The following is a 13,907-nucleotide window of genomic DNA, read 5'->3' on the forward strand; positions in this document are numbered from 1 at the left end:
TCTTCGCTACTCAGTATTTCAATAAACCAAGACGTCTCCTTCGTCACCAGTGGCTCACAGTCTTATCCTGAGTACGAGCAGGCCTTAATTACGGACGAATTTCCCAACCAGGTTCTGGAGGATCATTCCGTGAATCCCAGTACCCCAGGCATCCGCACTACTTTCACTTGGGATCTTGCTATCAGAACTCAGACTCTGCACTACTGTCGACAAACTGTGGCATCAGTACGAGACTTTCGAGACGGGACCCGCAACCTGAAATTTGATGCCCTTGTCGTACAGAGGCTGCTACCTTGTAATGCACTAACTATGTTCTCAAGGGATGAAGCTTGGTATTATGATGGACTTTGAAATGTTCCGCTGGAAGCCCGTTGATAAAGAAGATCATGTCATGTTTATTCCGCCATGAGCCCTTCAACTCGAAGTCTTAGATAATTTGTTCCAATCGCCGGATGTCGAACAATTGCGGTGAAATCTCTTAACAAAATGATAGGAGCCAACATGAACCATCGTGATGGCAAGGAGACAACTTGGCTGCGCCTTAGAACCAAGGCGTCTCGTCAAGATCTTGCGACTCTGGAACTGTTTCACGCTTGCGCCGTGTCGCAGCGTTCGCCAAACGATCTTCTGTGCTGCTGTTACGTCTAAGCCGCCAGCCTTGATAGCTAACGCCTTTCCCTAAACTTCCAATTTAGAGATATGATCTTGGATGAGCGAGACTGAATCGATGAACGATGAGAAGACACAGACACTTCATCAGCTTTCTCTCCTCTTCTCTTGCTGGCCTCCTGGCCCTCACTCGCATTGAGGATTGAAGGCAAGTCTGAAGAGCCGGATCCTAAGCCACGACCTTGCCATAACATTTCCCATCGCCTTCCCATGCGCTCCTCATAATCTTTCTGCGTTTCTTCATTTCGCCGCTCCCCACACTTTTCTCTTCTGGCCTCACGCTGTTCGCGTTGTCGGAGCCGGTCCAACTCTCCAGCGGCCCTGGTACTTTCGCCCCACCAGTTTCTTCTTCTCATAATTTTTTCGCGCCTCTTCCTGTACTCTTCTTTTTCTCTTCGCTGTAAGTCGATTTTTGATTTGAGTTGAGTCTCATCTAGCAAAGCAAATATGGCTGCTTCTCTTTGGTGTCTGCCAACGTGAGACTGATACTGAGCCAAGGAACCCATGGTTTGGGAGCAGAATGGACAAGATGTATTTGCTTTTTCTATCATCGGACTAGAACTTAGGCTGATTAGGGTATAGAGCTGACTCGGGGGGATCATGTCTGGATGTCGTTGAGTTATGTGGGCAGCTGACGCGGTCGTATTTGAGTAGGTCTCTTTGCAGCCTAGTGGACATCGATATGTTCTTAAGTGGTTAGAAAGCATGTGCTGCATCCATCGAGTCTCTTCCGAGTACTGTTGAGTAGGAATCATGCAGTCCAACGAAACGCAGACATATGGTTGCAGGTCACTGAGTACGTGAAGCCTTCAATTGGATTGCCGGTCAGTCTTCATCGAAAGTGCATAGATGACCATGCCAAATTGATAAGCTGGTTGACTTACATCCACTTCTCTTGGTCACTGTTGCTAAGCCCCAGCGTCATATTACAATATGGACACTGAAATTCATCTGATGTCGACTCGTGAAGTACATTCTTGACGTCGACCTCGATGCTCCGTAAGATCTGGCGAGCCCCTTCGGACAACGTGAGATCCTCGTCTTTACTTATTGTTTTGACGGATTTGATGGAGCCTGACCCTAGAATTGTCGGAGGCATTGATTCTGCGGCTTTCTGGTGTCTGCTACTGGCGCCGGGTGACTGTTCGTTGTGGAGTAGATCCGAGTTCGTTGACGATTTTCGCTCATGGGCTCCTTGTCTCAGTGTTTCTCGTCTTTGGGACACTGACTTACCCAGACGCTCGGCCAAGAACTCCTCGATTCTAACCCAGGTCTCTTTAAAGAAATTCACATCGAAGCTATAGTCTTCTGGGTCCTTCCTAAGCTTTGCAGATGTGATGCGATCGTGAGGAGCGGGGTCTCCAGTATCGACACGGAGTCTTAGCAAGCAGTCGACCAGTCCACAGATTTCTGTCGCGATCTGTTGAAGTTCCGTTTGTTGTTCTATCATACCATCTTGTGAGGTGTTTACTCCGTTGCTCAGCTTATCCCATGGAACTGTCTGTCCGGTGAGGATCTTTTCTGCATCGCCTATTGACTCTTTAAGACCGCTCAATAGTTTGAGGAGTTGGCGTTGAATGTGTGATGCGTTGCGCAGATGGTGATCTAGGTAGCGTCCATCTAACTCAGCGACGGCTCGAGTGGTGAAGTCTGCGTGCCACGTCTTCAGCCGGAATAGATCGCTTTTGAGACTCGGAAGGTTAGCTGCGACAGAAGGTCCTCCGTTATACGGTCGCCATGCTCTTATTAGCTCTTCGAAAGAGATAATAGCTTCGAAGGCGACATCTTCAATGACCGGCGCCACAGTGAGGCGTCAGTCCGATGTGAGAGGAAGCGATGTTCTCATGTCTTTGATACCGGACAATTTTGGCTCAGTCTTGCAAGGATAGATGGCATTCTGTCAAGGGCGGTGATCAAGAGGCTGGCTAAGATTCGTCGAAATAGTTCTTGGATGGAAACTGAACGGATATCTCCTTGTTCCAGAAGTCAACAAACAACCCTGTAGCTCGAAAAAAAAAAAACATCCACTGACGTGTGAAATGATGCTGAAAGAGGATGATGAAAGAAAATGACCGGTGAAGGACATGGGCGCTGTTGCTGTGGCAGCGTGTATATGCTGGGCAACGCGACGACACCATTCGAGTCTATCATGAAGGCCTCCTTCGATGAATAAATGGAAATTTCCCCGCATTGATTAGAAAAGCGCCACGTCGGATTGGCCTATGATAGTTGGGTGCTTATCTCCCCTCAATGTGCACATGGACGGAGAGGGGTCGCGTGGTGTGCTGACATCTTACGGATATGAACCTCAATGACTGGACATGATTCAGATAGCTTGTGGTAGTCTTAAAAGGAGTCTGGCTATCATTGAACAATGTCCGGCATCGAGGTGGTGGGCGTAGTCCTTGGTACCATACCGCTCCTCATATCGGCCCTGGAGCATTACCGACACGGCGCCTCGGCGATACGAATCTGGCGTAGGTATGACAGAGAAATCAAAAGCCTAATAACCGACCTCGAGAATGAAAGAATCAGACTTCAGGATGTGAGTGAGAAGCTTCTCACTGGCATCGTTCCGGACTCTAAAGTCGATGGCATGGTCAATGACCCATTTGGCCCCTCGTGGCATGAAGATGCCGTTCGCAAGATGATTGAAGCCAGGCTTTGGAACCCGAGATCCTATCAGATCTTGCTGGAAAAGGTTGGGGACATCAAATTGGCTATCGAAGACATAGCAAAGTCGATCGATCTGCCACTGAATGGCGAGGTAAAGGTAAGTCATATACCCCAAGGGGATTTACGTGCTCACTCTGGCCCAGCATGCTTCATCCGACGGCGCACCTTTCTCTACAGCGCTGAAACGCATCATGTTCGCTGTCGGAAAGTCCACGTATACGGAGTCAATGACAATCATAAAGAACAACATTACCGATATTGAGTCGCTGGTGGATCGAAGCATCGGAATGGCTCCTAGGAGAGAATCACGAGCGCGAGGCAGGACAATGCAGCTAATTCACGAACTGGCAGAAAGCGTTCATCGAGTGCTACTGTCCAGTTTCCCAGGCAGTTGCTCGCATGAAGTGTATCTGCAAGTTATGCCACAGGTGCTTGGGAGAATAGCTCGCCGCAGTGACGACGATATCCTACGGAAGATTGAGATTCCTATATCCATGAATTTTGGCATAGCTGACCAGGCCGCCGGCTTTCATCAAGGATCTATGTGGGAAGAGATTATTATCCCCTACCATCAACTCAAAAAAGCTCAGCGCTCAGTTGACACCGACAAACCAGCAGGCACTGACTTCCTTCCCGCCGCTCTAAATTCTGATGTCAAGATCGACATAGCTGCCCCAAACCCGATAGTCAATCTTTGCGAAGAAATCCGAAAGCGACAAACCCAGGGCGGTACCGGCTCTTACGGAGAAATCACAGACAAGACTTCGGGGAAGTCTAGAGAATATCGCATCTACCCTGGCAAATGCCTGCCCAGCCGTGATGCTTGGAGTGCTGTAGCTTTGCAGGAGGTCCTCGAGGATTCGAACAAGTATTCCGGATTACACGGGCAATACGTAACGAAGAGGAAATTGGCTGCCTCTATTTCTGTCGGCTTCCTACAGCTCCATCAGACGAACTGGCTACCGGATATAGTCACAAGTCGCGATATCTTGTTTTTGAGGAAGGACTCTCTACTTCGTTACAGCGACACTTTTGTCATGGCTACCCTACCCGAAATGTGGACGGAAGATCAGTGGAACAAATGAAGCCCTCATTCGGTTGTCGCAACGCAGCGTTGGTCTCACTCGGCATTCTACTCGCGGAGCTCGGGTGCGGAAGAACCATGGGGTCGATGCGGAATACCGACGAAAAGGCAATGCTCTGCGTCTCACGGCTGATGTGCGATAGACTGACGGCGTATCGAGTGCTGCGTCACGAGCTCGGAGGTTCAAGTTATGCCAACGCGGTTCGATGTTGCATCGAGGAAGAGTTCAATCGAGAACACTTGGACTTGACTGATCAGGACTTCCGGCAAGAGGTGTATGAACGAGTTGTGAGACCGATGGAGGACGAGCAGTACGGATATGTTTAATGGATAATCCACTGATACTTGGCAGAGATACTTGTCAAGCTCAGTTCTGGGACAAACTGCCTAGGGAAATGTAGCATGTCTTCCATGCTATGAGTGACATTTGGCCTTGGGGTATGTACTTGGTGATAATGATAATGCTCGCAATTAGGTAGCTTCTTCGTCAGCTGAACAAGAGTAGTCGAGGAGACTGCAGAGACTACTAGACTTGCGTTCAAATCATGCCTTCCCCGACCCCCCGTTACAATGCTTCCCAGTGAATCACTGATGGATTAAGCTGGATGGGAGCTTTACATCCGTGGGGAAGTGATGAGCCTGACAACAAGGTTGCTTGGTCCGTGCCCAACAAAAAGCCGAACTTGCCCACCAGTTCGTATCTGACTTCAGAAAGAACTCAAAGCCTCAGAATAGCCACAATAACTCATTTGCAACGCCAACAACCCGAAACATCGAAATAAACGTCGAACATGTCCCAAAAGCAAAAGAAATGACCCCCACCCGATTTGAACGGATAACCTTTCGATCTGGAGTCGAACGCGCTACCGTTGCGCCAGAGGGCCAGATGCTGATCGTTGAAATTTGGAGCAAAAATGCCGAATATGAATCTTCAAGAAAGCGCAGCTTGCGGCCTCGGAATCGGAATGCTGCCCGTGTGCGGGGTCCAGCTCCACCTGAGCCACAGAACGCCCCAGTTCGGCCACAACCTTAACCACCACGTGGGCGCAACAACTCGACGTCGAGGACGACGAACGGATATTCTTCAACAAACGGAGACTCTCAAAGTGGGCTGACTGCTTGTAGATTGAATCGGTAAGGCATGCTGCCGACATATCCGTCTTCTCCACAGGTTCGTCGGAGACACGGGGAGTTGCCAAAGCCCTTTGCTGAACCAGCCACCGTGTATGTGTCCAGGCCATTTCTACCCGAATGGCATTTCCAGAGCCAAACTTCAGCCTGAACAACTTGTGACAGCGGGTGATCGGCAACCCATCTCGATTTCGATTAGTATCTCAAGCGCTTAACCCGGCCGCCAGTTGATTGTGATGTGCGGTTTGGGCTCCAGCGATTTGAGTTGCCCGCATCGGATTTCGATTACCCTCTTCGGCAGGCGGCAAGAAAAGTGCCCTGGCACCATCTCCAAGCGACTCCAAAATTCCAAGCCTCGGTCGCCATGCACGGCCAGCAGCGACCATCCTGGGCAGGCACTTGGGCGACGGCTTGTCAATTATGCTTTTGCTGGTTGGCGGGATTGCCCGTTCAATGTCCGAACCGACAACCTCCAACTTGGCAATGGCAGAATGGTGAAACGAACGACTTTAATGGATTGCTTTAGCTTCCTCTTTTAACGAGTTGCTTGAACGACGATGAGGATCATTATTTTCTCTTGTGTGGAGGCCGCCGGTAGCCGAAGCCGCCGTATCTACTGGTCTGGCTGTGTTATCGCAGTTGTTCATCACATGCATTGCGAATACGCTCGAAGATGGACAACATTGAGTAAATGTTATGTATTACGGAGCCATCGTCAGAGAGCTTCAAAAGCTCTCGCTCCTCAGTAAGACTAAGATATATGCATGAAGCCATCCACGAGGCCAGCTAAGTGGCTAGCCTCACAATTAAATAGTAATCATCATTCCCCGTCAACCTCTCCCAGAGCTCTTCACAAATGCGTGGAAAGTCGTGTGAAAAGACCCTCTTACAAGACAGCCTTGCCAAGGTTGGTGTTGAAGTTGGCATCCTTCATGGGCACATTAGCGCTGCCAAAGTCGGTGTTCGTAAGCGCGGTGCGCGCGGCGTCGGTCAGAGACTCCCACGCGATGAGGGGCTGCTGGCCGCCGACGTCGCTGGTGAAGATCATCTGGTGGTTGACGGGCCAGACGCTCTGGTAGCCGATGCGGGGGCTCGTGCCGGTGTAGTCGATGCCCGACGTCTTGGTGTCGTACTCGCCGTGCGCGGAGACGGCGACGCCGAGGACGGTGGCCGAGGTGGAGGCGGCGGACAGCCAGACGACGGCGTTCTCCCAGTCGTGGCGGTGGCCCAGGCCGGAGGAGGGCGAGTCCTTGGGCATGTAGTACGAGTACATGATGGCGTAGGCGCCGTTGTAGGAGCCGCCACGGGCGTAGACTTGGCCGGTGCTGGAGGAGCAATCCCCGTTTGAAGAGCCGGATGTGGCGAGGCCGCCGCTGTGGATTGGGGGTTAGGGAAGAGAACAAAGTGGGATGCTTCTCAAGTGAGTGAGATGAGCTTACCCAGTGTCACCTGCGGCGTTCACGGCAGGGAAGGGCACGCAGCCGTTGACGACCTTCAGGTAGGGCTTGTACTTGAGGTACAAGGTGCCGACGGTGCCTGAGGGGACGGTCTCGGGGAAGCCAACGACGGCATCGTGGTCGATGACGGCGCGGCGTTCAAGGGGAGCGGCGGTGACGGAGCCGGCAGCGGCAGCGAGCCACGCAGCGAGACGGAAGAGGGAAGGCGCCATTGTGAACGGGAGGTGTGATTAGGTGTGAAGAGGCGGCGAGAGAGATGTGAGGTGAAGGGGTACTAGATAAGTGCCTCTCAGATGAACCGGGAGATCGTCTCTAAATATGTGTATCCGATGTCTGAAACTGTCACGACTGCAGATGACGGCTGTGACGTGGGGAATCTGACTCGGCCAAGGGGAAAAGAAGACTGGCAAAACTTGGATGTTGTGATAGACCATGCCTTGTTCCTGCGTCCGATCAGCGTCGTCTTGCATCTTATAGGTTCCCCCGGACGACTCTCGTGTCTTCTTGGTCCTCTCACGACAAGCCATCCATCCACGCGGGCAAGAAAGAGGGTGTCAGCAAGGGGCCACAGTACCAGGGCGAACGAGTCAATATCCCACAAAGCTCATCATCTCCGAGGCTACGGCGCCCCCCCTCTAGATGCTAGATGGTAAATCATTCGAGTCTACGACCTCTTGACCCCGCCCGTGGCATGGCATTGCGACGTAATTGGGCCATGTGAGGTCTGTAAGGACAAGGGACAAATGCCGCGTGCCGGTGCTAGTAGCCCGAGCCCCTCACAGCTTCAGGTTCTACCGTTCTCTATAACAGGACCCTTGAAAGAGACAAACGGTCGATATTGTGGAGTTAGGGAACCACTACGGCCAGCTGCCCGTTGGGGACCGCAAAGGAGAAGGTGGTTGGAGGGAAACTGAAGAAACAGGGGAGGGGTGGTCCTGTAGCGTTACAGAGCCACACTTGAAAGGTGCCGAGCTGATCCCTGTCATGGTTCCTGGATCTGGCATCTTGTCCGCCGCCAGTGGGAGACCATGAACCTCGATAATCCCCTCCAGTCACTTTTCCACCCCCGCTCGAGACGTCAAGTGCCATCAATGCCTCTTGGGAGTTTTCTTGGGAACAACGCTTTGGCGGTGACCGGAAAATCCACGCCGATAATGATATTGAGTTGAGAGTTGTGGAGTAAAATGAGTCCACGTTTCTTCCGGCTGAGGGGAACTCGTTACTTGGCTCGGCCGAGTGGGATGGATCGAGAACAGTTGAATATTTATTGATGACAATATCGATGACTTCGCATATCGACAATGACGATAATTGACGAATGGCATGAACGTCGCTTAAGCCCAGCCCGTCTGCCTCAGCCGCAATACGCGGGTAACGTTATGCGCCTTGCGGAGAAAGATTTCGCCACTTGTGCGATGATCTCAGCAGGCCAGAACAGAGGGAAGCTGGGTTGCCTCTGGCGACTCAGCGAGCCGTAGTACTGCGCTGAATGATTGACCGTTTTACAACGGTTTCGACAGACGCTGGGAACTCGCCGTACCCGACGAGGTTTGTCGGACAACGACTCGTGGCAGCGAGGGATATATGTCGACAGATCGTATAGGTGGAGCCGCGATGGCGGGTCGATTGGGAATGTAGGATGTCTCTTCTCTTTAAAGCCTCGGACAAGCTTTGGAGTTCCACATGGCAATTGAAGACGACTGGAAGTTATCGGGGATTCGGAGGGGACCATAGGGTCTTTTGCTGAGAAGATGAGTTGGTCCTGGTCCGGTGACTTATTAGATGTGGTCCAGGCGTCGTGTTGCCCAATATTCTAATCTGCTCGAGTCATGGTCCTCGGGCCCTACCGAAACGGCGGGTTTTCGGGGTGCTTCCGGTGGGCTTTGATGAGGGGGATGAAGCTTGGGTGAGGCGAGATTGCGGTAACAAAAAGTGTCTCTGCTAACCCGGATGGATCATCTTGAGGAAGAGGGTATGTATCTCGAGCCAAGACGAAAAGAGAAGGACAACAGCTCACCGAAAAACTTTGAAAGGCCTCATGTTCAGATCGTGAGTCAAGACCGACATGATTGTATGTATATTACACGTCTAGATCTAAAGAGAGAGAGAGAGGAATTGAGATGGGTATCACAAAGCTTTCCGAACATCGTAACAACTGTCCGTGACAAATCATCACCCTCCAAAATACAGGTCAAGGGCAATTTGCCCAGATCAAACAACCCGCCCTAGTTCGCTTTTCTTTTGAGTAACCAAGAAACACATCAAAATGACATCACAAACATCGCATACATCAGCTAAAGTCCCACGATTCTCCCCACAACTCGTTCAAATTCAATCCCAGTGCTTCAAGATTAAAGTCGGGATTGTAGGATTGCGCCTTTGCCAACACGCTGTCAGCGACGAGGGCTGGGAGTGCTGGGGAGAAGTCGTGAAGACTCACCTGCGGATCAATTGATGGTGGCATCCACGGCAGGGGTTGAGGCAGGAGCCCGTCCATCGCGTTCTGCGACGACGGGTAGCCCTGGAAGGAGAAGGGCGTAACCGACTGAGGGGAACGAGTCAGCCACTGTTCGGTTCTGAACGACGACAAGGACGACAACGGATGGGCGGGATTGCTTACCTTTGGTCTCTCGGGAACCTCCAATCCGGGAATCTTGGACAGCTCTGATGGCTGACTCGATACCGGGGGTTCCTGGTTCGCCAGCAGCTTGTAGTGCAAGTTGACGAACCGTTCCGCAGACGATGCCTTTGCTTGTTCGGTGGTCTTTGTGCCCAGGTGGGCTTCGAGAAGGCCGAGTGCTGAGCACATGATGGAGTAGCCCCAGGGCTCGTTGTTGCCGCAGCGGAGAATCCTGTCTTCCTTCATGTGGAGGCATTTCTCGAGGAGTTTGACGGTGTGTTGCGAGTTGATCATAATCATGTTTGTCGAGCCCCGCGGCTGCAGCATCGTGACGCTGCAGAGGTTGACGGCCGTGGTCAGCGCGTCCTCGCGGAGGAAGTTGAGGCTGCGGATGCCTTGCTCGTAGAGCTTGTCGTGGAGGAGAACAATGTCTCGCGCGGCATTGTAGTAGATGATCTCGGAGTACTGGTACTTGGCGTTGGATTTACGAAGCTTGAGGAATGGTTGGTGGAGGGGAACGATGTATTGACGGAGTTGGATGTGGAGCAGAGTGTAGGCAAGAAGTGGTCTCTTGCCGCCGTGTGTGTTGTTGTTGTTGTGCTCCCAGGAGGGAAGCGAGTCGATTTCGTGAGTGATGTCGTTGGTGTAACGGATGACTTGGTCGTAGTCGAGGTCTCCCGGCGGGCCACAGAGAAGGCGGCTCAACTCCATGCGCAGCGGCAGACTCTGGCGGGCCAGATTCTGGTAGGAGGAGAAAGTGTACTCCTTGCCGTACTTGGAAGGCGGGAGCTGCGTAGTGTCTTCGTCAAAGTCCTCGTCGTCCAAATTCCTTGGTGGCTGCACATCGTAGTGTAACTGGCTCACCAGCGTAGGCAGTCCGTGGTCGAAAGAGGCTTGCATGTCAAACTCCTGCACCGTCGCCCAGATCCTCCGTCTCATCTCCTGGTTGTAGACTGAAATCTTGCCGGACCCCATGTGGCCGGGTTCCCGGTGCAGTCCGACAGAGATGCCGTCCTGAATGAGAGCGCCAGAGTTCGTCCAGAAGCGCTTCTTCTTAACGGTATTGACCCGCTTGGCGAGATACAGGAGGCATGCAATTTGGTAGTGGATGAGCTTTCGGTGCTTCACACTCTGATGATCTTGCCAATTCTCAACGGCCTTGATCCACTTTTCAGCGGCATTTTGGGCGTTGGAAATCATTCCGGTGAATCTCAGAGACTCGTGAGTGTGGATGCAGTTTGCTACCGCGCAGATGGAAAGGACAAGAGCGGTGAGTGCTGCATAGCGAGATTCGGTTGGGTTCTCCCAGAACTCTGAGTACTCTCTGCGGAAGGTGGGAATGTGAATGATGCGGTGCATTTGCTCGAACTGGTCGATGTAGACTTCGAGTAAGGCATCGCAGTGCTCCTTTGGTGGTAGGAGAGCTTCGAGCGTGGAGTCAGGCTGAAGGTAGAACTTGTCTCTGTCATCCTTGCGCTTCTTGCGGTCCTTGCGGTCATGGGCCTTCACGGGCTTCAGCCACTCATCTGCCGTCTCCTTCATGAAGGGGCACAGACCAGTCAACTGTAAGGCAGTCAGATGAGAATTCTTCATAAGGATGAAAAAGGGCTCATATGAGCGTGAGAGACCTACCTCGATGAAAGCCATTGTGGCGTTGTGAGGACCAAAATACCGCGTTCTGAATTCCTTGCCCCTGAAAAAGCGGAGCTCTGACTTGTCCCCATCACCATACTGATGCCAGCATGACTGAATCTCTGAGTTGTTTGCGCAAGGGTCGGCAGGCGCTTCATTGGTTTCATCCTTCTGAGTGAGTGGTGAGTTGGTGCCGGCTATTGTGCTTCCGTCAAATGAAGACATAGCCTGTCGTGTGAGTTGAGTCTTGAGCTGAGCGACTTCGAGCTCGAGACGGCGGATACGGTCATGATCCTTGGCCGCCTCGCGGATAAGAGAAACATCGGCTTCCTTGACGGGAACAGCCAGCTCGCCATTCCTCCGTGAGTCGAGCTGGGCAAAGGCAGGCGGAACGCCAGAGCTGGCGTTCAATACAGCACCTGACTTGGTCTCATACGTGCAGCGATCCGGTGTGCCGCTCTTCAGACACCGCTGGCACGGGTAGCCTCTATCGCAGGAGAGCTTCCTCCGGCGGCACTCCAAGCAGCTAAGACGCACGCGTTGGCGCTTGCGGGGGTGCTGTGAGTTCTCATCGTCTTCGCGTGAGTTGGCGGGAGAAAGACTCCCACCGTCATCCACTGAGGGAGACGTTGTATCGTTGGCGGAATTCATGGTGGTGGTGATGCGGCTCGATCTTGTAGCGCGGGAGGCGAAGATGATCAAAAACGAAGGGAAAATGTACCGCGCGCAAGACACAGGCCACGGCCACGGTTATATCAATCAGTACCGAGTGACAAATGGATCAGCCTCCGGTCCGGAGTGGGCACATTTCACCTGCCGCTTGCTGTCAAGATGTACTCGAAATCCAAGGGAAGAAACTTCCCCCTGTCAGTCAGCGCGAGCTACCGCCGAGCGAGCGTCGTCAGTGTCTTAGCAGTTTACTACCAAAACTGTATTGAAAGGTGTTAAGAGTTGGAGAGAAAGCTTACATAAGACCGACTGTTCCGAGCGCCGAGGTGGTATAACCGAGCCCCTCCGAGCGATGATTCCCACTTTTATGGCAGCCAAATATGGGGCATCTGATAAGATTAGATCGGCCCTTCCCCTCTCAAAGGTCCCCATTCTTGACTCACACGGCAGGGATCAAGATCAGATAAAAATTCTGTTCACTAGCACCCACCACAGCTGCAACCCACAAGCCGACCGAACATGGGGATGAGCCGACGCAAGACGCGTTGTTCCCACCATCTTTTACCTAGAACGACAAGCCCTCCATCTTCGATCATCCACGCAGATGTTCACGGCGGTCCACGATCACGAGAATTACACCGACCGTCCCTATCCACCTGCTGGCTCTGACTTCACAAGTATACTGTGGCAGACCACGGAGAGAGACGAGCATGACGCATATGAAAATATGCAGAAAAAGATCAGAATACGCGACAAGAATGCGGCTTGGTTAGGCTGAGCAAAGTCAATCTGTACTGGACAAACGAGGTCTCGTGACACACGCCATTGAGCGGTAAAAGGGGGCCGTCAATGCCACGCGAGTCACCGTTGTATCCTCCCAAAAAAAAAGCCTCTAATGTCGTCAGAACATTTCCAGGAATACCTGCTCTATCCGTACTGGCGGACCATGCAGAAGTCAGGGCTGTGCCACACCGACTGCCACTAGTCCTGCCGACGAACCCGGTCTTCGCGATGGGCCATCTCCATCAATGGATCTTTTTTGTCATTCAATTCCTCGGGAATGCCTTGGCGCCAACCTCTTTCATCAGGTCAAAATATCCGGTTCAAGGTTGTCTACGGAGTACGTTCTTGACTGCAACACAACGAGGCATATTCAACCTGCATGAGCTGGAGATTCCATAGGAGGCCGCGCTACAGAGGAGAGCGGCGGGAAACGACGAACTAGTTTGACAGGTCACAAAACACTAAACCTGTCAAACATGACAACTTGACAAGCATGGAAGTTGCTGGCAACGACGCATCTCAACGGGGAAAGTGTCAAACAATGGACTCCCCAGCTTCAACGGACAACGTTGTTGTCGGGTCCCGAATCCCGAACACCTCCATCCAGTCTCGTGAATGTCCCCGACTCTCGACTTTGGAGGATTCTTCCTGTTCAAGACATGGGACCGGGGCCCAGCCATGCGGGCCAGTCGTTGAACACTTGTGGAGAAAACCCTTTCCAGCTGCAGCGAGTCGAGGCCATTCACGTTCCCTTGCAGATTGGGGATCCCATCCGCTCCAGTCGACACGAACGGACACCCCACACCAAAAGGCCCAGAAAGCTTTTGCAGACCTGCGGACTCTGCACTACATCGCGCGATCGTCCACGCAGCGGCTACGCAACCGCAACCTTCAATCCTCGCGGCGATTTTCTTCAACCCACCAGAATTTTTATCAGATCAAGACATCCCTGTCACCACGGATCATTGCTCCGAGATCGGTGCATGGGCCGACGTTGAGCTAATGTGCCACATGGAGGCGTTCAAGCGTTTCAAGGAGATCGACGTCAAACACTGCACGGAATGCTTGCTTAACTGCGCGACACACAGCCGCCATGGCCCCGGTGTATTGTAGCACGCTGAGACGTGAACCGGGGCGGATGCGAGCCCGTGGCGATAGTTTGGTTGTTTTGTTTCTCGTCACGAAC

The 13,907-nt window shown here is 52.4% G+C and overlaps 5 protein-coding genes and 1 non-coding gene across 6 annotated transcripts; 2 read left to right on the forward strand and 4 right to left on the reverse strand.

Annotated features, from left to right (window-relative positions):
- Positions 1 to 1,224: 1,224 nt before the first annotated feature.
- Positions 1,225 to 2,124, reverse strand: BDP81DRAFT_452527 (uncharacterized protein; the record flags this gene model as incomplete). Its single annotated transcript, XM_060592758.1, has 4 exons — positions 1,225 to 1,336; positions 1,554 to 1,749; positions 1,903 to 2,089; positions 2,122 to 2,124. 4 exons carry the CDS (start codon positions 2,122 to 2,124, stop codon positions 1,225 to 1,227), a joined length of 498 nt encoding a protein of 165 aa, XP_060442061.1.
- A 921-nt stretch (positions 2,125 to 3,045) lies between these two features.
- BDP81DRAFT_74078 (uncharacterized protein) lies at positions 3,046 to 4,591 on the forward strand. The gene is made up of 2 exons (XM_060596226.1): positions 3,046 to 3,442; positions 3,489 to 4,591. The coding sequence occupies exons 1-2, from the start codon at positions 3,266 to 3,268 to the stop codon at positions 4,428 to 4,430; spliced, it is 1,119 nt and encodes a 372-aa protein (XP_060442062.1). The 5' UTR covers positions 3,046 to 3,265; the 3' UTR covers positions 4,431 to 4,591.
- A 650-nt stretch (positions 4,592 to 5,241) lies between these two features.
- BDP81DRAFT_t260 lies at positions 5,242 to 5,313 on the reverse strand. The gene has a single exon. It is a non-coding gene; the product is annotated as a tRNA-Trp (tRNA).
- A 1,133-nt stretch (positions 5,314 to 6,446) lies between these two features.
- On the reverse strand, positions 6,447 to 7,229 carry BDP81DRAFT_326956 (necrosis inducing protein; the record flags this gene model as incomplete). Its single annotated transcript, XM_060585106.1, has 2 exons — positions 6,447 to 6,933; positions 7,000 to 7,229. 2 exons carry the CDS (start codon positions 7,227 to 7,229, stop codon positions 6,447 to 6,449), a joined length of 717 nt encoding a protein of 238 aa, XP_060442063.1.
- A 1,821-nt stretch (positions 7,230 to 9,050) lies between these two features.
- BDP81DRAFT_380600 (uncharacterized protein) lies at positions 9,051 to 12,054 on the reverse strand. Its single transcript, XM_060586847.1, has 4 exons — positions 11,270 to 12,054; positions 9,638 to 11,200; positions 9,458 to 9,562; positions 9,051 to 9,394 (listed from the first exon to the last, which is right to left on the reverse strand). The coding sequence occupies exons 1-4, from the start codon at positions 11,918 to 11,920 to the stop codon at positions 9,308 to 9,310; spliced, it is 2,406 nt and encodes an 801-aa protein (XP_060442064.1). The 5' UTR covers positions 11,921 to 12,054; the 3' UTR covers positions 9,051 to 9,307.
- Positions 12,055 to 12,937: 883 nt separating this feature from the next.
- BDP81DRAFT_74102 (uncharacterized protein) lies at positions 12,938 to 13,870 on the forward strand. Its single transcript, XM_060596227.1, has one exon. The coding sequence runs from the start codon at positions 13,215 to 13,217 to the stop codon at positions 13,722 to 13,724; it is 510 nt and encodes a 169-aa protein (XP_060442065.1). The 5' UTR covers positions 12,938 to 13,214; the 3' UTR covers positions 13,725 to 13,870.
- The last annotated feature ends 37 nt before the right edge of the window (positions 13,871 to 13,907 follow it).

The sequence above is a fragment of the Colletotrichum phormii genome (assembly GCF_030913505.1).
Source record: "Colletotrichum phormii strain CBS 102054 chromosome Unknown BDP81scaffold_18, whole genome shotgun sequence".
Taxonomy (NCBI): domain Eukaryota; kingdom Fungi; phylum Ascomycota; class Sordariomycetes; order Glomerellales; family Glomerellaceae; genus Colletotrichum; species Colletotrichum phormii.

Coding starts and splice junctions, on each gene's coding strand:
- BDP81DRAFT_380600 (XM_060586847.1), bottom strand. CDS start 11,920: ATGAATTCCGCCAACGATACAACGTCTCCCTCAGTGGATGACGGTGGG. Junction 11,201..11,269: donor CCACAATGGCTTTCATCGAG/GTAGGTCTCTCA, acceptor ACTGCCTTACAG/TTGACTGGTCTGTGCCCCTT. Junction 9,563..9,637: donor AGGTTCCCGAGAGACCAAAG/GTAAGCAATCCC, acceptor CGTTCCCCTCAG/TCGGTTACGCCCTTCTCCTT.
- BDP81DRAFT_74102 (XM_060596227.1), top strand. CDS start 13,215: ATGGAAGTTGCTGGCAACGACGCATCTCAACGGGGAAAGTGTCAAACA.
- BDP81DRAFT_74078 (XM_060596226.1), top strand. CDS start 3,266: ATGGTCAATGACCCATTTGGCCCCTCGTGGCATGAAGATGCCGTTCGC. Junction 3,443..3,488: donor CACTGAATGGCGAGGTAAAG/GTAAGTCATATA, acceptor ACTCTGGCCCAG/CATGCTTCATCCGACGGCGC.